General features: G+C 45.5%; 1 protein-coding gene across 9 annotated transcripts in view; it reads right to left on the bottom strand.

Moving 5' to 3' along the window:
- CEP164 (centrosomal protein 164) overlaps positions 1-21,178 on the bottom strand; it is a 70,055-nt gene that overhangs the window by 41,923 nt on the left and 6,954 nt on the right. For 2 of the 9 annotated variants that reach the window (XR_013348608.1, XM_077839957.1), the window contains exons 5-12: positions 18,212-19,960; positions 14,144-14,302; positions 12,577-12,705; positions 11,638-11,715; positions 8,267-8,377; positions 5,326-5,766; positions 2,591-2,665; positions 1,228-1,311 (exon numbers count right to left, since the gene is read on the bottom strand). Coding sequence is in view for 8 of the 9 variants with exons in the window: in XM_077839957.1 (XP_077696083.1) it covers positions 1,228-1,311; positions 2,591-2,665; positions 5,326-5,766; positions 8,267-8,377; positions 11,638-11,715; positions 12,577-12,705; positions 14,144-14,302; positions 18,212-19,960 (2,826 nt within the window). In the remaining variant the exon portion in view is untranslated. The remainder of the gene's footprint in view (positions 1-1,227; positions 1,312-2,590; positions 2,666-5,325; positions 5,767-8,266; positions 8,378-11,637; positions 11,716-12,576; positions 12,706-14,143; positions 14,303-18,211; positions 19,961-21,178) is intronic. The other 7 variants (XM_077839958.1, XM_077839964.1, XM_077839959.1 and 4 more) reach the window with 6 other exon arrangements.

Below are 21,178 nucleotides of genomic sequence, written 5' to 3'. Positions count from 1 at the left end.
AGGAGCAGCTGCAGTTCTGCAGGGGGCACCATTTCAAACCCACCTCTCTTTCCTAGAGACAAGGCTGTAATAAACTCAAAATGTGTCTGATCCAACGAGGAATTTGTATGCATGATACTTATGCTGTAGCAAAAAGGAGAGGGGAAAATATACAGCAGGCACATATTTTCTTTTCCTTTCACACCCGATTATCTTCATTATTAGGCACAAGAGGACAGGTGTATTCTCCAAACGCCACCTAAGCAAACTTGGATTTCTACTCTCTGCCAGACAGGTGGCAAGTTTATCACTTGGGGTGTCTTCCACTCGGCTGATCGACTCACTTACAAATCAGATCAAGGCTGAGTAAACCCCAGCTGGAGCCCCGACGCAATGCTTACTGACACACAGTGCAACACATTCCTTCAGCTGATGCACTGCCAAGCTCACCTCGTACGGTGGGGAAGGTAAAACTGGCTTGTGGGGGCTGAAAAATTGGTTCGGTAACAAACTAGAGAGAGACAGATAAAACCTCCAGATGCCCAAAAGCCTCCTTCAACCAGAATTGGGCTCAGTCAGTCACTTCCTGGATGTGGTAACTGCACACACTCGCCACACCACAAACATACACACCTCTATTCACATGCCACATTGACCCAGAGAGAGGGTCTCATTTTCCCAACAAATTAGGCCACACACACAAAAAACATAAGATGCCGGAGCCTCTTCGTACTGACATCTGTCCGAGCAAGTCAGCCTCTGGTTTTCTTGGAACATTTGTTTATTGTTTTCCATTATCCAAATCCCACCCATCCACTTAGGAGAAAGAAAGAAAGAAAAAGAGAAACACACACACACACACACAGCAGGAAAATATAAAATACACTCACCATCCCACCAGCAATCGCCAGAGAAAGAGGGACCCAAGGACAGGCAACATGCCCATACACAGACACTACGAGGTATGTCTACACTGGCTCTAAATGGGAACCAGCTTTCCAGCTAAGGAACATATTGCAGCTGCCTTTGCATTTAGCTGTGGTTTGCATTCAGCATGGACAGGGCACCGCACTAGGGCTCAAGCAGATTGTGGTTCTAAGCCCAGCTCTGCCACTATTCACTGTATGGCCTCCACACTGCACTTCTGTTTCCCTTCAGACAGCCTCATATGAGAAGCTCAGAGCACGTGCCAGCGTTACATTATCCCCCGTCCACAGCTTCATCGCTGACCGCACGGCCACCACTCACCTCAACCTTGGGGCTGTCCAGAGCAGCAGAAAGAATACCCATATCCAGGACCTGCTCAGAGATTTGACTCTGGAAACCAAAGTCCTAAAAGAAAATAAAAGGAGAAGGGGCTGGTTTCAGGTGGGTACATAGGTTCTAACAGAGATCCCCAAGAGTCAGAGCACAGACCTACCACAGCCAGGGATATCCTTCCCACCTCTGCACAGTGAGAGCGAGTTGCTCCGAACATTCAAGATTTGAACAGCAAGGATGGTATAGAGAAAACAAGAGATAGCCATTGATCGACCTATTAGCCAAGATGGTCAGGGATGCAACCCCAAGCTCTAAGTGTCTCTAAACCGCTGACTGCCAGATGCTGGGACTGGACAATGGGGGATGAGTCACTTGATAATTGCCTTGTTCTGTTCATTCCCTTTAAAGCACCTGGCACTGGCCACTGTTGGCTGACAGGATACTGAGCTAGGTGGACTATTGGTCTGACCAAGTTTGGCCATTCTGATTTTAAGCAGTCTGAGCTCTGTGATGGATCCTGGCCAGTAAAATCTGGAAAACAGACTGTAGGTGAGAGAAAACATCTTGAACAACGACTGTAGTCTTGCTAGATTAAGTTTTAGTCTTCTTGTTTTCACTTTTAATTGTTTATAACCATTTCTACCTTTATCCTACTAATTGAGATCACTTAACCTATGTCCTTTTGTTCATGAACTCATGTTACTTTTGCTATAAACCAACTCAGTGCTGTGCTTTAAGGGAGGGGTGTATACCCCAGTTAAGTTAATAAGATGCAATATAACAATGCTTTAACAGAGCAGCAAACTTAATATCCTCTGTGAACGAACGGTGACAGAGTCTGTGTGTCAAAGAGAACCGTCTCTGAGGAGCTCGGGGGCTGGAGTTCGTTGACTGCTACCTGCCAGGCGAGGTTTGGGCTGGAAGAGCGTAGAGGAGTTTGCTGGTGAGGCAGGGAGTGGATACACAGTCCAATCTCCAGCAAAGCTCGCGCATACAGAAACAGAGGGGTAACACATTGGCTCACAGCTCTGGATATCCCCAGAGTCAGAGCTGGGTTCCCTTCCCAACTCTACCACTGACTCACAGCAGGACCTCAGTCCAGACACTTCAGCTCTTGGGGTCTGGGTTTCCCCAGCAGTGAAATGGAGTTATACTGAACCAAGCCTTTAAAAAGTGTTTGGAGACTCCTGGAAGCAAGCTTAAGCAAGTGCAAAATATTGTGTTGGTTTGGGCCATGCTGTGAAGTTCTTTCCCAGCAGTGGGGAGACAGGGATAGGGGACTGCAGGAGGCCTGAGGACTCATTTGCTGAGTGCTCATAGAGGAACACAAGGTCGATGCCCAAGGACTCACCGTCAGACGAAGCAGCTCATGATCCGAACGGTCAGAAACCTGCAATTCTTTCATGTGCTCACTGGCCTCGGACTCCTTTAAAAATCCAAAATTGATGCTGTTACATTACAGTGTGTGTATACATGGCCATTTCCAACACAAAGCAGACCTATAGGTACTAGAAAAACAAATCCAATCTGTACATACCACAGAGACGCACCCAAGTTTCTTAGACACTACACGGAAGGCATTTCTAAGGGTGTGACCCACAGACAAGCACAAGACGCCACTTTGCAGAGAGAAAGGGCTTTTGGAAGGAGGAGGGGCTGGAGAGGGTAAAGAAGTGCTCTTCAGATGGTCTCCACAACATTTGGACATCCCCTGATGAATGGCGTTCGTACAGTGCTTACGCTCCCCCACTTCTTCTACAAAGCTCTTCAGAACTCCAACCACTGCCAATTCTGACCATTATTCCCTCCCCAAGTCCAGCCTGCTGCTCTGGCTCCCAGCTCAAGCCTTGCACCTAGCTTCGCTATTTCTCCCACTCCAGATCTCACGCTGCCCTGAATGCCTGGAACACACAACTATAGCATCTACCACCGTGAGCAGCGTACGGTCTTTAAAAGGGCTATGCTCAGCAGCAAGTTCAACTCCTGGGGGTAAGAGTGTACAGGAATGTGCCCTATGCCCCAGTCCTGCAAAACTTACACACATGCTTAGCGTTATGAACCTGAGCCAGACTGGGGAGGAATTGGCCTTTTGGGATATGCTGTCTATGGACTGGACACTGTGCATCTGTTTGGACCCAGCTCCAAGGGGCAGAGAGTTAACACGCCCTGCTGGAATGGGAACACTTCAGGCTATGACTCTCACCGAGACTGCATTGTAAAACACCTTGCTTATTGGCTTGGCTGCTTTCTGGGGTCTCAATGGAAGAATGGTGGGAAACGTGACATGCGTACCGGAAGGGATCACATTCTGCAGAGTCAATCCACATCCGGAACCAAACCCCAGAGGCTTGGTCCCCTCTAGCCTCACACCCTCTCTTCAGCATCCTTCCTCGGATGACTCACTTTCATATTCCTTCCTGTAAATATCAGAACTGGTAACTCATTTTACACATTTGCCCCATCTCTAAACAAGCCAAGAGAAACCACTGACAGCCGGGCATGGTGTGAACGTAAAATGATAGAATTGTAGGACTGGGAGGGACCTTGAGAGGCCATCTAGTCCAGTCTCCTGCACTCAGGACAGGATTAAGTATTATCTAGACCATCCCTGACAGATGTTTGTCTAACCTGCTCTGAAAAACCTCCAACGATGGAGGATTCCACAACCTCCTTAGGCAATTTATTCCAGTGCTTAACCACCCTAACAGTTAGGAAGTTTTTCCTGATGTCCAACCTAAACCTCCCTTGCTACAATTTAAGCCCATTGCTTCTTCTCCTTCTTCAGTGAACAGTTTTTCTCCCTCCTCCTTGTAACAACCTTCTATGTCCATCCCCCCGCCCCAGTTTACTCTTTTCCAAACTAAACAAACCCAGTTTTTTCAATCTTTCCTCATAGGTCATGTTTTCTAGACCTTTAATCATTTTTGTTGCTCTTCTCTGGACTTTCTCCAATTTGTCCACATCTTGCCTGAAATGTGGTGCCCAGAACTGGACACAATACTCCAGTTGAGGCCTCATCAGCGCAGACTAGAGCAGAAGAATTATTTCGTGTGTCTTGCTTACAACACTCCTGCTAATGCAACCAGACTGTTCGCTTTTTTTGCGACAGTGTTACGTTGTAGACTCATGTTTAGCTTGTGATCCACTATGACCCCAAGATCCCTTTCCACAGTACTCCTTCCTACGCAGTCATTTCCCATTTTATGTGTGTGCAACTGATTGTTCCTTCCTAAGTGGAATACTTAGCATTTGTCCTTATTGAATTTCATCCTATTTACTTCAGACCATTTCTTCAGTTTGTCCAGATCATTTTAAATTTTAATCCTGTGCTCCAAAGCATTGCAACTCCTCCCAGCTTGGTATCCATCCACAAACTTTGTAAGTGTATTCTCTATGCCATTATCTAAATCACTGACAAAGATATTGAACAGAACCGGACCCAGAACTGATCCCTGTGGGACCCTATCGATATGCCCTTCCAGCTTGACTGTGAACCACTGATAACTACTCTTTGGGAATGGTTTTCCAATCAGTTATGCACCCACCTTATAGTAGCTCCATCTAGGTTGTATTTCCCTAGTTTATGAGAAGGTCATGAGAGACAGTATCAAAAGCCATACTAAAAGTCAAGATATACCACATCTACCGCTTCCCCTCTCTCCACAAGGCTTGTTCCCCTGTCAAAGAAAGCTACTAGGTTGCTGTAAAAACCAGCTTACTTACTACAGATGGCAGCACTGAAACCTGAGTCTTATTTCTCTTCTAAGATTTGAAATGTGTATCCCAGTTCAGCGTCTTTGCCTTCTGGATGCTCTGGACAGCACTTCTTATGTGCATTAAACAAGGGATTTTCTAGACACAAAACTGGGAATTTGTAGAGCACTTGCACCCCAGTTCAGGAATACATTACTACTAGGAAAGCCTTACACACATGCTTCGCTTTAAGTCCATGTCACGTCCTATTGCAGTCAATGGGATTTAAGCACATGCTTAAAGTGCTCTCCTAAATGAGGGCCTTACAAAGCGGTAGAAGCTGCAGGCAGCAGTTCTCACAACAAGCCCTGCCCATGCAGGCAGATTTCTTACTTTCCCAGCGTCCAGCTTGCTGTCGGTTTTCAGATCAGTTGCTTCTTCCCTCATTCCATTTACAGTCTTTTCATTGACAGACATGGTGTCAATGGTGACAGCCACACTTTCCATCTGATCTGCCTCAGCAGCTCTAACATCTGGAGACGCAGCTACGGGATGCCCTTGACTGCTGACCACATCTGTCCCCACCGCTGTCCTTTCCCCTGGAGTTCCTGATTGTTTGTAAGCTACAGAAATCACATCTTCTACACCAGTATCTTCCTTTTCTAACAGTTCATTCCCCATGGGTTTCCCATTGGACTCCTCTTTGTTCAGGCCACACAGGCTGCTGTCAGCATCTCTGTTAAGCCGTTCATCCAGAGTTGGAGGGCGCACACCATCAGAATCCCAGGGAAACTCTTGACTTTCTTCAGGGTAACTCACTTTCAAGGACTCCTTCTAGGCAGCAAATTAAACACAATTAGAGCTACATAGCGCTCATGCTTTGCCCCTTCTCTGGGAGGATCCTTTGTACCAAAGTGGGTCTATATTCTCCTACAGAGGACAAGGAATCACAAAGCTTTGGGTGACTTCGGCAAGGCCAGTTTGAATTTGTTTAAATTTATCCCACTCTTTGAGAAAAGGAACCTCATTGTGAGGAGTGTCCTCGTCTCTGAGGGGGGGGATTTGTTTTGCTGGAATTCTGCTTTCATACCCTAGGGATCCCAAGGTGTGCGAGTTAGTGTCTGATGCTGCAGGGACCAGAGGCCAGCACGTTAATCATTACATGCCCCTCACTAGCACTCACACACAGCCCTAGACATTGCAATCTGTTTAGTAAGAGAAGGTAGTTTGAAAGAAAGAGTGTTATTGCTTTTTCTAACTTCTGCCTGGAGCCGTCACCTAGGCCAGGTAAACAGGATATGCCCACTGCATTGTCTACCTTCAGCACTGGGCCAAGAACAGATAGAGGATTCTAACCCACAATCTTCAGGCCCAGAATGAGAATAAAACTGGCAAAGGGATACTGATGAGAGCAAAGGAGCTAGTCTAGCCTAAGGTCCAATGAACAGGACATATTAGACTTGGAAAACATGATCTGAACAAGCTTAGTCACCCAAAGCTTCAGCAGCATCTCATGGCAGCCAGGCAGCTCAGGAAACTCACAGCAAAAAGTACAACCACCAGGAGAAAGCTGGGAAAGGTTCCCTCATCAGAATGCAAACCGAGTCACTGACAGTTCTTAGCTTCTCACTGTTTTATTAATGCTGTGGTGACTTGTCGAAGGCTTTAGCTAAAGACTTTGTACAGTTTGTACTGTACACAAACGGCATATTTTATCTAGGTATTTTTACCACGGTGTTGCTGGAACAGTGTCACTCTGAAGCCCAGAATGCCAAGACACTGAAAGGATGCCTAGCAGGCTGCCATTCAGATGCGGGAATTCAGCAGGACTCAGGAGATTTATTAGCTGAGTTGGGGAGAGCAAAGAAAGAAATCAAATCACTGGATATTCTCCCCAAACACTGCATCATAACTGTATTTTAGAGTGTCACCGGCAATTTGCCAAGTGATAAAATGAAAACTTGAACCTACTTCAGTTCAGGGCCCCGTTAACACAGGCTTACAAATGCACCATTAGCATGGGTCACCTCTACAGGGCTTTTCAAAGGGATGCATTTATTTGACATGCGAGAAGAATTTTATATTTTCATGTTTCCCGGACATGACCTCATATGATTCCCAGTCCTGAGTAAGTTTCTCTCATTCCTGGATGTTACTGTCTCGGCAGAGATTGGCCACTGATTGATGTATCATATGAGTGAGTCCATCTTGGAATTTGTTTGTTTCACCACTAAACAGCCAAGATACTTAACTTTTAAGAATGCCTAGCGATGGTAGCCCCTTTCCATTCTAATTTCACAGGGTATTTTACTGTGCAGTAGAGTACATACCCAACATGACCCTTCTCCATTCCTAGAACAAAACCAAGCTAAAACAGGTATATTCTTCCCTTTGATGAACACAAACAACTTCCCTCTACATTCACTGGAGTGTCTACAGGTCATGGGCATAAGAGACTTCTCTTTAAGCAAGTTTACATGACACACTGGAATGGTTCAGAAGGGTTGTAAGAACAGACATAGGCAAGCCTAGTTTTTGAATGCTATATCTGAATTATCACTACATGCTGTTCTATAAAATAGTGAACCATGCAAATTACACACGAGCAGAGATGCAAAATCTCCCATTTTGCACGGGCAGAGCAAATTCTACCAGGCATTTCGGTGCTATCTCAAGTCAGTCAGGTAGTAACTGGCTCTAGCGGGTCTTCCCACAAGCTGTAAGATACTTTACCTGCAGCTGACTGACACTCTGAATGACGAGAAATTCCTGCCTATCAAATAAATTGAATGCCCCAATGTTCAGCATAAATCCGGAGCAAACACACCAATACCAATGGGACTGGATTTCATAGAGTAATCCATGATGCACAGAAACGAATGACCACCACAAGCAGCAGTCACTAAAGCTGAATTGCTACTCCCCATGAAAAACAATACAGCGATGCTGCTTGTTTGTTGGTATTTAAACAAGTTTAACACAAAAGGTCATAATGCTGGGAATTTAGCTCAAAAAAACCCCATACATATGACATACAAAAATCTTCTAAAATGTGAGCTCTTTGGCTTTTGTTGTTTGAAGCCAGACTCTCAAGTTTGGATTGTTCCTGGGAAGACAAGCACACAAAGCAGTGTAGGATCTGCAATGTTAGCCTGGAAAGCTTTCCCATTTGCAGTTCAGGTAGATAAATCTTTTCCATGCAACATTTTAATCACCAGAATAGAACAACAACAATCTGATGCTTTATTGCAGCACTAGCAGGTGACTGTTTTCTACGCCATGCAAAGCTTCAGAGACATCATGCAAGCCAGTGAAAGCAGAGATCCACTGTCACCTCTCTCAGACTTCCAGCTTCATCTTCAGAACTCCTTATGTGCTGGAGCCCAGGTTCTGCAACACTGGCTAACCGAGTACCACAATTGTCTTCCTCTGCTCTGCAGCTGCCCTGATGAGCAGAACACCACATATCAGCTGCCACCCCTCTGAACTGGGGGTGCAAGAGGCATTTCATTTACTTTCTCCCCACACACCACACAGTGCCAACATACAGTCCCCAAAAAGGAGTTTCACAGCTTACATCTCTCTTACTGATACCATTTAAATGCAAGAGAAATTACATTTCCAGAAAAAAAACAGAGGTCTAGTAGTATTCAAAACCTGGAGATACGTCCCCTCTCTCCTAAAAACTAGCTGGACTGATTTTGATACTTTACAACAAACAGATAGTGTACATGCAAGCCAAGAAGAGAGTCCAGAGTGTTGGCTGCATTTAAATCACCCACTTCACCTGAGACTTTCACAGCGTTCTGAGTGACAGCAACAGATTATCAAGGTGACTGCCAGGAGAGACCGTCTAACTTAATACCTTCTACCAAGCCTCTTCTACCGAGATAGATCCTGGATGTGATGCTACACTGGTAGCAAAACGGCAATGACTGAGACAATCCCAAATGGGGATACATGGTCAGTCATCCTAAATGAATTCATTGCCATAGTTAGCTACTCTAAGCTTCACCTTTGGCTAAAGACTGAAGCTGATCCAATCAAAGCGGGGAAGGGATAGCTCAGTGGTTTGAGCACTGACCTGCTAAACCCAGAGTTGTGAGTTCAATCCTTGAGGGGGCCATTTAGGGATCTGGGGCAAAAATTGGAGATTGGCCCTGCTTTGAGCAGGGGGTTGGACTAGATGACCTCCTGAGGCCCCTTCCAACCCTGATATTCTATGATTTGTAAGACACAGTGAGAAGCCCCTCCACCCTGGATTCCCAAATGTCAAAAACTGTACATGCTCAGCATGTTTTACTGCTTCTGCTTTTCAAACTGCTGGTCAGTTTGATTAATTCACTGTTCTACCAAGCTCTCACTACATCAGGGGCTTGTTCCACTGGCCCAAAGAGAAGGCTAGTGGTTACAGAAGTTGCTAACCATGCTCTTCACTACAATGGAGAGAATAATGCAATGAACAATTTATCTATTCTTACCCTTAAGATAGTCAACACTGTGCCCATGATTTATGGATGTCACATGACTTCCTTGGAACACACAACACTCCCTCCTGCACACGTCTCTGCTTTAATACACATTAGCACTCTGTACTGTGCTGCATTTATTTATGGAGATGGCTCGCCTTTCACACATTTCCATCTGCTAAAATATTGTTGCATTTTAATGTTCCATCCTATAGATATGCCATGTGATGCCAAATGTTTACCTGCAGATAGACCTTTTTGGAATGCAGAGCGCCAAAGCTCCCTGAACTGCTAGAGGTACAGAATGATTTGCTACGATATGTCATGCACAATTTTCTCTCTCCAGTCACCCGCAGTCAGAAGTCTTCAGGCCTCTCCCATGATAGCCTGAAGTCCTCTTGTACTCCCAGTCATGTTAATATAATCTTTGCCGCAGTTACCCTCAAAGATCGGTTCAGAGAATATTTAACAATGACAATTCAAACCCCATCATCTTCACCCTCCTTACCTTCCAAACCCCAGAAAAAAGTGTTTCCATGAGCACAAATGTAAGAAAAGCAAATCAAGTTCTCCAACATCTGACTGGTTTGATCTCCCACTCCCCTTCCTCAGTTTTAGTTACTCAGCTTCCAGCTCCCCCCTTAAAACACCTTGGGATTTCTATGAATTATTTTCAGTTCTCCTTCTTTTCAACCAGTTCATTTCATTCTTTGCAGTCTCCTTTCCCAGCAAGCATCACCGCACCACTGCATTTCACTAAAACTATCACCTAGTGTCTCCAAATACGGATTCTCAGTCTTTGATCCACTGAGTGAATTTTTACCAGCTCTGTAGGCAAACTGGCTTAGCACTTCATCCCATCACTTCTCACACATTCCTTTGTGGGGCCTGTTTTATGGACCTTAGCTTTATTACAAAATCAAAAGGAAGTGAGAGAAGGGCTTGGGATGCAGAGAGAGAGTTGGCTAACATGTTTTCCTACTGCCATCTTATGGCATTAAACATGAATGGTAATTTCCAGTGGGACATTAATAACTCATCAGGACTCAAGGTAACATCCATCTAGGTTACTAGCTCTTAAGAGGCAGTCTGGTTGTGGGGGGCAACTGCCATTTCATAACAGATCCCAAAGCTCTGCCATGGCAGTGGAATGCTAAGCTTTCTTTGTTCCTAGCCACATTAACATTTCAGTGACGAACTGGGCCCCAGCAGACCTCTGGTCGTTCTGGAGATGAAGACCGCTTGGGTCCTTCCTATTCACATCCAATTTAACACAAGCTGCCTTGCACACTATGCCCAGCGCAGCAGGCATTTGAAAGCTTACTTTTCATGTGCCATGAAAAAGGATAATGAAAATACTGCATTGCATTTTAAAATCAATTAATTTGCCTCACAGAAGCTGGAGCGGAATTTTTAAAGCATTGAGAAGGGATTAATGCCCACAGGAACAGCCTGGCTAAATCACTACAAACTGCTTTCAACACATAAAGCATTGTTTCCTTGTCATCCTAACCCTGATTGCTCTTAATTATGTATGGACAAGGAGCACCCCAACCCCATGAAAAATAAAAAAATATATGCTTCAAGGCCACACATGTTTTTAAATCACTGTCGATGCTCAACATTTGAGGGCAGTAATTTGAGGGCAACAGTGCACCAGAAAAGGGAGCAGTGACCAAGGTTCTACGTTTATACTAAAGAAAGTGGCCATGTGCCAATATTCCTCTCAGCTTCCACATAACCATAGAACCAGAACACACTTGCCAAAAGGAATGATGAAGCTGGAGTGGTATTTTTTTAAAAGAAAAAAAAAACTGAAGACCTCGCTGAAATATAGTTGCCATATTTCCATATTCGGTTATTTTACTTGCGAATATTACTTCTGTTCACCCACTGGAAAAGGTAAAGACTAAATGAAATCCTGCCCAATGCAAATACCGCCACTCTCGCAGTAACCTTAACTCTCAAGAAGGGGCTAGATGGTTCTGTCCTTGGCCCTCAGATATTCTCCCACTATACGATACCGCTGGGATACCCGTACCCAGCTGCATGAATTCCACGGCCTCCCCAACTGTTGCCCCCAAGAGTTCAGCTGGACCCAACAGTGGCCAAAACCAAGCTCTGATTTCTCCTTGCAAACCCTCACCTGGGAATATCCAGCCAGTCATTACTATCTCAAGTGACCCATTTCTTTCCTAAATGCCCGTGACAATTCCAAGGACATGCTCTTTCTTACCTCATACTCGAAGCCGCCTCCTAGGGCGCTAACATCCATGTGCAGATTTTTGAGCAGTCTCGCTGTCCCACGGGGTCTCTATATATTCAAAAAAGGAAAACAACTGCACATGAGTTTGTATCTTTGCAACTGGCCATATTTCAGGCCATGCTTGAGAACATTCTACAATTTAGTAATTGGTGGAAATGGGGCAGGAGAACTGCAAGACAATGTGTTAAAGCAACATGATGGAACCATCTGATACATTTCAGAAACCCTCCTTAGCAGTGTATCGCTTCTGGAATTATTCTTCTTTACAAATGCGAGTGATGACCAGCTACACATGACGAGCAGGTGCTCCACACAGGCAGCCACCTGGGTAAGGGGTCTCTCTGCTGGGTTGGCAGGATTCTTCCATATTGCTATCCTGAACTGCCATTTCCCAATAGCACAATGAGTTCACAAATGAGTGTGCTCATACAGATTTCAGTCTAGTCCACTATGCCTGGGATCTTGTACCCAATGAATTTAATGGCAAAGCTGCCAATGAGGTCAAAGGGGCAGGATCAGGCCCACAGAGATTGTGAACGTGTCCATAATAAACACTGAAACCCTCTATACATCTAGGAGTAGAAGAGAGCACAGCTATGCACTTGGAAGGGAAACCTCCCTAGCTGACACATCCATGGCCAAGACCCCCTACAGACAGTAGCACTCACCCTCTTAAAAACCTAACAGTTCAAACCAGAGCGAGAATAGGGTTAGCTACCCTGGGGAAAAGACAAGAAACTTAGCCTAAGTTAAACCCAGAAGCATTGGAACCACAGGACATTCTGGGCTGAAAACCCCCATGAGGCAAGGACTATCAGTGTCTATTCTCTTATGGGATCTACACACAGCCCACAAAAACAACACACGGCACTCATAGGAATCTAACAGGTTTCTCAGCACTCTTGCTACCTGATTCTCACTCTCTTCCTCTTCATTTTCCCCTTCATCTAGAGCTAGGAGATTTAAGGAGGCTTTTTCTTCATGCATGGATCCCAGCAAGCTCTTAGTGCAGCCGGTGGATTTAAGGGTCTGTGGAGGCTGCAAAGTCACACACACACCAAAAAAAAAAAGGGGGGGGGGAGAGAGTAGTTAGACCAGAGCAAGCCAAACAGGAAAGGATGCAGGCATCCACTCAGGCATATCAAAGCATGGCAGCCCAATTCCATCCCTAGCAGAGGGACTCTCTCACCAGCTAAGTAGCACACAGCAGCATAACAGTCGGAATATCAAGGACTATGCAGGCTAACTTGACTTCTGAAACAGTTATTTTGCAGAGAATCATTGCAAACATATCTTGACTACTGAGATGGTGACGTCTGCTTTACACAAAACTTTCCATTATAGCAAAGGTGCTTTCACTGTAAAGAAAAACACATGCAAAATCTCCCCACTCAAGAAAATACAAATTCATCAAGTTGGATTTGCAACAGACTTCCCCCTCCCGCTTTTCTTTTTTAAGCTGGATTTGTTGCTGGTAGAAGGTGTAAGATTGATAGCTCTGAGGATGCAAGATCTCTATACCCACCAAACAAGTACAGAAACCGATGGCAACAAAAGTTTCTCACTCCCACCCCCACTAGTGTGAGCTTCTCTACGTGGCAAGTTATTGAAAGACAAGCCAGCATGTGCATCTACAGCCTACCAGCTTGCCACTCAGTAACATCCCTGATGGACATTGCTACCGTGCACTGAAAGTCGTGCCCCACGATTTCCGTGTGCTGCAGCAGTATCCACAGGGGATGGTCCTGCACAGCAAGCTGGCGCACTGTAGATTCACACCCTGATCCACCACTCAGTAACTGGGCTTGTAAACAAGCCCAGTGTCTCAGCTTTCTGCTGGAGGGACCTCCTCTGGAAAACAAAAGGAAATTCAGTCTCTGCAGCCCATTTAGTCTTTCCCCTCTCTGTGAGGTGACCAATGAGGGGCCAGCGGCCATTTTACAAAGTGAACGTTTCCCCTCATGACTGGACTTCAGGCCCAACAGCTCATTTCAACATCAGATGGGAACAGCTGCTCAGCCACTAGTGTGATGGCATCTGTGATATCCTATTATCACAGCAAATGAGTGTTCCATCTTCCCTGGCAGAATTAACACATGGGGGCTCAAATACTAGAATGATGGGCACCAACATAAGAGCTTCCATAGCTAGAAGGCGGGGAAAGAGAGGAGCAACTCTTATGCTCCGGCAGCGTCATTCTGACTGCAGTGGGCTGGAGAGCATCAGGCCCAGGATCAGGGCCACTCTGGACTAGGTTCTGTACAGACATTGCGGCAGGGGGAGAAAATGCAGACGGAGGAAACACATTTCACATTTTTAAGCATGGCTTCAAAGACAGGATAAAAACCATGTACGAGGGACAGGGATACTGCCTTTGAAACACCATTCTAGTGTGTCTGTGAAGGTTCCTGAAAACCTGGCGCATTGCAATAAACACATCCCAAACTGAACTTGCAGTGAAGAGGGAGAGAGTTACCAGAGTTCCTTCTCTGAGCAGCAGACTGGGTACCCCGGAGTTCTCCACACCGGTGCTTAGTGAGCCACGGAGGGCACTGGCTGGACCATCCACGACACCACGTAAAGGAGCAAGACTCCCCAGGGGAGCTTGGACAGGTGCTAGCAGGGAACCTGGAGACTAGGGCATGCAAGGACAAGGTAAGTATCTGACCACAATTGAGATGGATCAAGAGAAAGAGAGCAAGCATCATTTCCAGTCTGCAACTACAAAAATAAAGAGTCACTCCTATCTAAACACTGCCTGCTACCATTTAAACTACCTCTGCTCAAAAGCTGCTAATGAGACCCAACACTCAGGTGTGTGAGAAATAACAGGTGGATTCACTTGTGCATATAGCCCAGGACCCATATGAACACAAAGTTATTTCGTTCACAACAGCCAGGAGTTTGTCTGATTCACAAAGTTCAGAAAAACACCACCAAAACATCAGGGAGTAGATAAAATACAATATAACCATGTTGGCATACACAAACTTTATAGATGCACATTCACAAACAACATTATATGAATGCCTAGGAGGGTGGTCAGAATCTCTGCATTATTCTAATAAAATCAGGCCAGACAGCATTTCCCATCTTGTACCCCTCTGCTGCTTTGCACAGCACTGAATAACTGAAGTAGAAACCACGGCTGACAAATTCGGTTTCCTCAGCAAAGAAAAAGAAGTGACGTTTATGGTGAATTACTGTCCAGATATCAATCTGTGACTTTTCAAATAAGAACGAACCAAAAGGATTAATACACTCTTGCTGTTACTTGAAACAACCCTTCCCTGAGTTGGGTCCTCCCATGCCAGCCTTGCCCTCACTGTTGAGTTTCGAGCTGCTGGCCAGGAAGAGGGGGAGCAGGGATGCCCATATGAAGTAATAACAGCTCAGCAGCCCAACAAACTGATTGTGTAGGACCTGGACTAACTGTGCAGCTTCCCCCTCCAATTACCCATGAGAGGCTGGGGGGGTTCTCTCATCATTTTCTTGTTGTTACTCTAAGCAGAATAAGGCATGACAGTCTCACTGGGATGGCAAGAAGTCTCCTGCCGTCCAGAAGCTGCAATAAGCAGCTGGGACTGCAGCAATGACTTTGGCTGAGAAGTACAACTGTTCAGTGGCAGGCAATTCTGCTGCAGAACTTCACCAAGGGTCTCTTAATAATTTCTGCTGAGGCTACTCCCATCTACAGCCCAGCAAAAACCTTGAGAATAATTCCTCCCTCCATCCCTGTTAGAGGAGTCAGAGAAGAGCCATGAAAACTGTTAAAGGACAGGAAAACATTTTAGAGTGAGAAACTCAAGGAGCTCAATCTATTAAGCTTAATAAAAGGAAGGTTAAGGGGTGATTACAGTCTGTAAGTACCTACATGAGGAACAAATATTTGATAATGCAATCTTCAGACTAGCAGTAAAGGTAGAACAAGATCCAAGGGCTGGAAGTTGAAGCTCGACAAATTCAGACTGGAAATCAGATACATAGTTTTAACAGTGAGGTTATTTACCACTGGAACAGCTTACCAAATGCTGCGGTGGATTCTCTGTCATTGAGAATTTTCAAAGCAAAATTAGATGATTTTCTAAAAGGTCTGTGCTAGGTCTAATAGGAATTAATTTAGGGAAGTCCTGTGGCTTGTGCTATGGAGGTGGTTAGACCAGATGATCACAGTGGTCCCCTCTGGCCTTGGAATCTATAATCTCTAAACAAACGCAAGTCCCATAAAGGGCTGAAATCAAACAGGACAAGCTGGAGAAAATGCCGAACTCAATTGACCTGATCAGAAGAGCCAAAGTTTAAATTGCACTTGTAAAGGTGGGCTGAGAAACTATAGGCTAGCTCGGAAATAATCCCTCTCGTATAGCAGTGACACAAACAGGCCCCCAACCAAGGACCTGAATTACCATCACAGAGCATCTCAAAGCTCTATTTTACACAGTGGAATTTTTTATCTAGTAAGTCATACCTTGCAATACCCAGCCCGAGGTAAACTGGAAACTAATGCATGCTTCAAATACGCCTATGGTTTGCCAGCACAGCTCTGTAGCATTTCTTCAACAGAGCACGTGTGCGCCGACAGTGCCCCTGTGCATCGGTAGAGCAGTCTCCCGTACACTGTGTTTATACAAAATTACAGACTGAAAACACAGTTAATTCACTAGCACACCGGGGGAACGGGAAGGAAGATAAACGCACACTGATCTCTCCTCCACCAAGTCGTTGCCAAATCAATGGTTATAGTGTAAATTACACATTCTGGGCTTAACTAGTAATTTTCTACCGATGGCTATTAACTGTGTGTGTGAAGCTGGGGGTGTTAGTTGTCCTTCAGCAAGGAAAACTCACTTCCATCCAGCTAATTAAAACTTCCAGGATAATCTACAGTTTATCTGATATTTATAGTCATAGTTATTATCAGCTAAGGGGGTGCTATCACATGCTGGTAACTGGAAATCGAAGCTAGCAATTCAGTGGAGTCACAGCAGGATACCAGCAATGCGGGACCAAAGCAATTCATTAACATTACATACACACACTGACCTTTTATTTTATTTCTTCAGAACACAAGATTTGGCAAGTCGTTATTAAACCGAGGCAATTACTTATGAAACAAAGAACAAGCCAGCCCAGGACACTCTTCACACCGACGAGGCACCTCCCACTGTATGCGGTGGAGGAAAGCACCATGGCCCAAAACTAGTATATCTTATAGCAGTGGGGGACACTCAACTGCTCTGCCTCTTGGGGAGGAAGAGTGAGCTTCAAGCACACGCAGCTGCAGGCCAGAGCAAAACAGCTTGAGCGCTTGTCATCCAACATTAAATACTACCTGGATTTTTGTTTTTAATTAACGAGGCAATTGTAGCCCAGGATAAATGTCCTAATAATGGGAGAGGTGGGAGCTCTGAAAAGAAACAAGCATACTTTGGATTGAATTGTTTTATCAAGCTATGAAGGGCGGAGAGTTTGTCCCATAATATTCAAAGCAAAACAGTCAGAGAGCATTGCTTGCCATCTGCTGCATACCCCCATGTCCCCGGGTTCTGTCAGCTTTGCAGGGAAGCATCACTTTTAATGGGTGCTTTGGAGTCGTTTGGTTTCCCAAGAGCGGAGGCGGAGGGGAAAGAGGGAGAAGACTGCTTTCAGAGATGGCACCATTCCAAGCCCACCTTTGCTGCTCTCCCATGAATTTACCTGGTTTGAGTTTGCCAAGATGTAACATAAGACAATAGCAGCGGTGGTCAGGCCAAAACTGAGGTTTGCTCAAAGTAGTTTGTGCAGCACCTGCCTGTAAAAAGGCCTGCACCGGGGGGGCAGGGTGTCACTGTGCTAATGCCCAACTTCCTTGAGAAAACAAGTTCATGCAAGTTTTGTTTTTCTGAGTTCACCAGAAAGGGTGGCCCTGTGGTTAAGGCACTCGGACTGAATTCCTGGCTTGTTCATACTCCCTACATAACCCCTGCCAAATCACTTAATCACTTCGTGCCTCAGTTTCCTGTCTGTAAAATGAAGACACTTTCTTTCTCCCACCATTGGTCTACCTTATCTATTTAGACAGTTCACTCTTCAGGACAGGGAGTGGCTCTATGTATTTGGACAGTGGCTAGCACAATGGGCCCTGATCTAAGGTGGAGCCTCAAAGCAAGTGAAAAACAAAAAAGGGAGATGTTCCTAGAAATTACTTCGTAATTAAATGTAATAATCCCAACCCATGTACTGCTCTATGTGATCTATTTGATAGTTCACAAGACAGAAATATTATATTATATTATGGTAGAATTCACCCAGGATGTAAGTTATGTAGTGCTTACCATGCCAGGAAGGTCAGCTGCAAGGTATTTTTCATCTTGCACCCCAAAGCTTTAATAAACCCCCCCAAATACCTGCCACATCAGCTCATGTGACTACCACCAGGAAGGTAATTTCCCTTTCTCCTGAAACTTCGCTCAGCAGAGAGAAAATGCCCACTCAATTCCTTGGATTCATTTATAATGGAACAGCAAACCAGTTACAGAGAGATTTTTAAGTCTAAGCTGCCTACCTCATTATTGCCTGCTCCTTCACAAAGCTCCCGTTTGCTGCAATCCTCAGTCGCTTTCCCGCTCTGGGTCAACTCTCCTTCTACCTGCCGACAGAGCCTGCTGCTTTCCTGGCACTCGGTGGTCTGATAAAGCCAACCAGGAGTAACCTGTAAACCCTCTGTGAACAAATCTGCCTCTAGCCCTCTAGGAACCGGCTCTGTCCTTTGCTGTTCTTCTACTGTTTCTTCTTGTCTGCCCTCATTGTTCGTCTCAGGGGCATCACGTGACCTATTCAGTTTCATGTTAAAACTGACACAACTATGTTCCTGACTAGGCACTTGATCCTTTTCCTGCACATGCTGATAGAACTGCTCATTCTCAGAGTTACAGTCACTCTGCAACTTTTCATTGGCTGAGCTTTGTGGCTGATTTTGGAGAATTCCTGAGAAAGGATGAGTGGGTAGAGGACCTTTAGCAGCAGCAAGCAGGTCTGTCTGTCTGTCAGACTCATGAGAGCTCTGGAGATCCCAGGAGAAGTTATCAACCTCTCCCAAAATCTGTGATACAAAATGATCAGCTGAACTGCTTGTAACACTGCTATCAGGTTCAGGCCCCAAACCGTTTGCGTTCTCCTTCTCTTCGTGCTGTCCAGCACAAAGAGAAACAGGCTCCGACGCAGAAATTTCAGCTCCTGCTTGAGCACAAACTTCTACCCCTATGGTGTAGGGTAATGTTTCTGCAGTCACTTCAGGGACTGCCAGGTGGCAGTCTAATAGGTCTTTTTTCTGGACTACTTGTAGGCCTGCTCCTTCAGATTCAACAAACTCTGCCTGCTTTGAGCGCTCTCTCTCACACTTGCCGACAGCCTCATTGCTCTTGCAAAGTTTGGTGGCTTGACTCAATGCCTGATCCTGAAGTTTTCTCTTCTTTCTGCTCTCGACTGCTTTGCTGTGTGCCCTCAGCTCCCGTTGGGGATAGTGAGCATCAAATTCCGCGATCAAACTCAGGTCTTCTGGGGGACTGGCATCAAAGAGAATCATTTCATGTTTCCTGCTGTAAAAAATATGGTCAGGGGCACTGGGGGTCAAGAAAGCTTCATTTTCATTGGCTTGTGATAAACCTGGGTCTCTTTCCTTATCACCACCAGGCCCTGTTGATCTTTCTCTGACTGATAAGCGGTCATCAGGCTGACAGACATGCTCTCCTGTCATTTCCTCCTCCTTCCAGTTGTCAGACAGCTTTTCCTCAACAAAGAGCATACCTTTGTCCTCCAGGACATTGGGGGAATCAAGGACACTTCTCCCATTTTCAAAGTCTTGTGAACACGATTTCTTTGACACGTAGGAAATGGGCTTTGTCCTAACAACATCCAAACCTCCAAACTCCGAGTCAGAAAAACCAAGACAAGACTTGTCTCCAATTTTTGGGGTCTTGTCTTGGCCCTGCTGGTTGTCTACATCCGATTTGCTAAAAGATGCCGTCCTTCCTAAAATTTTCTCCACATCAGCTAAGATCTGGTGAGTTCTGCTGGACTTTGCTGTGAGAAGTGGCTGCAATTTATTTGGGGAAGTCCCTGCAAACTGTCTGTTTGAGTCACTTGTCTCTGGTGGTCTCCCAGAAGTCTTTCCTTTACCTTTCTTAAGAAAGCCCTCATTCCTAATCTGGCTATCCTGATCTAGATCAGGACTTGCACACTCAGAGGACAGGATGGGAGAGGACATTCGATAAAAGGATGTTGAAGGAAGAATCCCTGGCTCTGGCTGCATTTCCTAAGTAAATAAATATTAGCAGATAACTAAAATAGACAACATGAGATACATACGCTCATCTACAGCACGAAATGGAACAGGATATACTTGCAGCATTTGAAATAAGAAGTGCTATCAGAAGTCCCTCAAATTGAAGGCTTGGGCCTTTTCCATGGAAGGTCCCTGCCTGAAAAAGACTTCTAACCCCAAGAGTTTGTTGGCCTTCAAGGTCTGGTCTTCAAGGTACATCTTATCAGCCTGACATTTACCCAGTTACTGACTGAACTGGGAAAGGTCTCTCTATCTGAAAAGGGAGGAATCGTTTGCCATTGGGAGGACTACTCTTGTTGCCAACCAACAGCAAAACAGATGAATCTGTTGCTTTTAAGGCTGTGCCTGGTGCCTAGATACCATAGCAACAGGTGCACAGTTACTGCATAAACAACATTGGTTGTTCCTTCCAATGAGAAATACTGCTCCAAAAATTCTACAACAACCCCCCACCACCACCACCATCTCAGCACAGCAATTACTCCATCCCTGAAAGGAAGGAAGTAAGAGGAATGGCGTGAGTTCAGAGCTCTGAGCCCATGTTCTGCAAGGGCCTGTGATCAAACGGGGGTATGCAAAGCATTAGGAAACAGGAGGATCCTAGAGACATTCTGGGTGTGCCACAGACCCACTCTAACTCCAAGTCACCTGAGCAGCTTGATACCTTGGCCCAGTCAACTGGGAAGAACAATATGCTAGAAAACCTTGGCCAGCCCTCAGCACAAACAAAACGAAGAAGAGACACCTTTGGGTCCTGCAGTATCCTTGACTTGATTTAGGAAGGGGGCTTTGAACTGCTCATGCCAACATGGGGCCCCTCTGGCACCACAGCAACTCCACAGTCCCAGCTCCCTTTTCTAAGAGCAAGACTGGAGGGAGGGAGCATCCAGTGAGCCCTGTCTTCCTTCCACCTCACAGCCCCTCAGGCCATAAAGTTGTTGGGAGCATCACAGAAAACCAAGTGCTGAGTTGCTGAGGGGAAAGTGAAAAGGAGTACTTGTGGCACTTTAGAGACTAACCAATTTATTTGTCTCTAACGTGGCACAAGTACTCCGTTTCTTTTTGCGAATACAGACTAACACGGCTGTTACTCTGAAACCTGAGGGGAAAGTGAGAGTTCAGTGACCTTGAGGGTGAAAGTGGCAGTAGCTGCTCCCCTGAACAGGCCAATTTCTCCTCTGGCCTCGG

This window comes from Eretmochelys imbricata, chromosome 22 (genome assembly GCF_965152235.1).
Source record: "Eretmochelys imbricata isolate rEreImb1 chromosome 22, rEreImb1.hap1, whole genome shotgun sequence".
Taxonomy (NCBI): domain Eukaryota; kingdom Metazoa; phylum Chordata; order Testudines; family Cheloniidae; genus Eretmochelys; species Eretmochelys imbricata.
The sequence above is the reverse complement of the archived record's forward strand: the minus strand, read 5'-3'. Positions and strand labels throughout refer to the sequence as shown.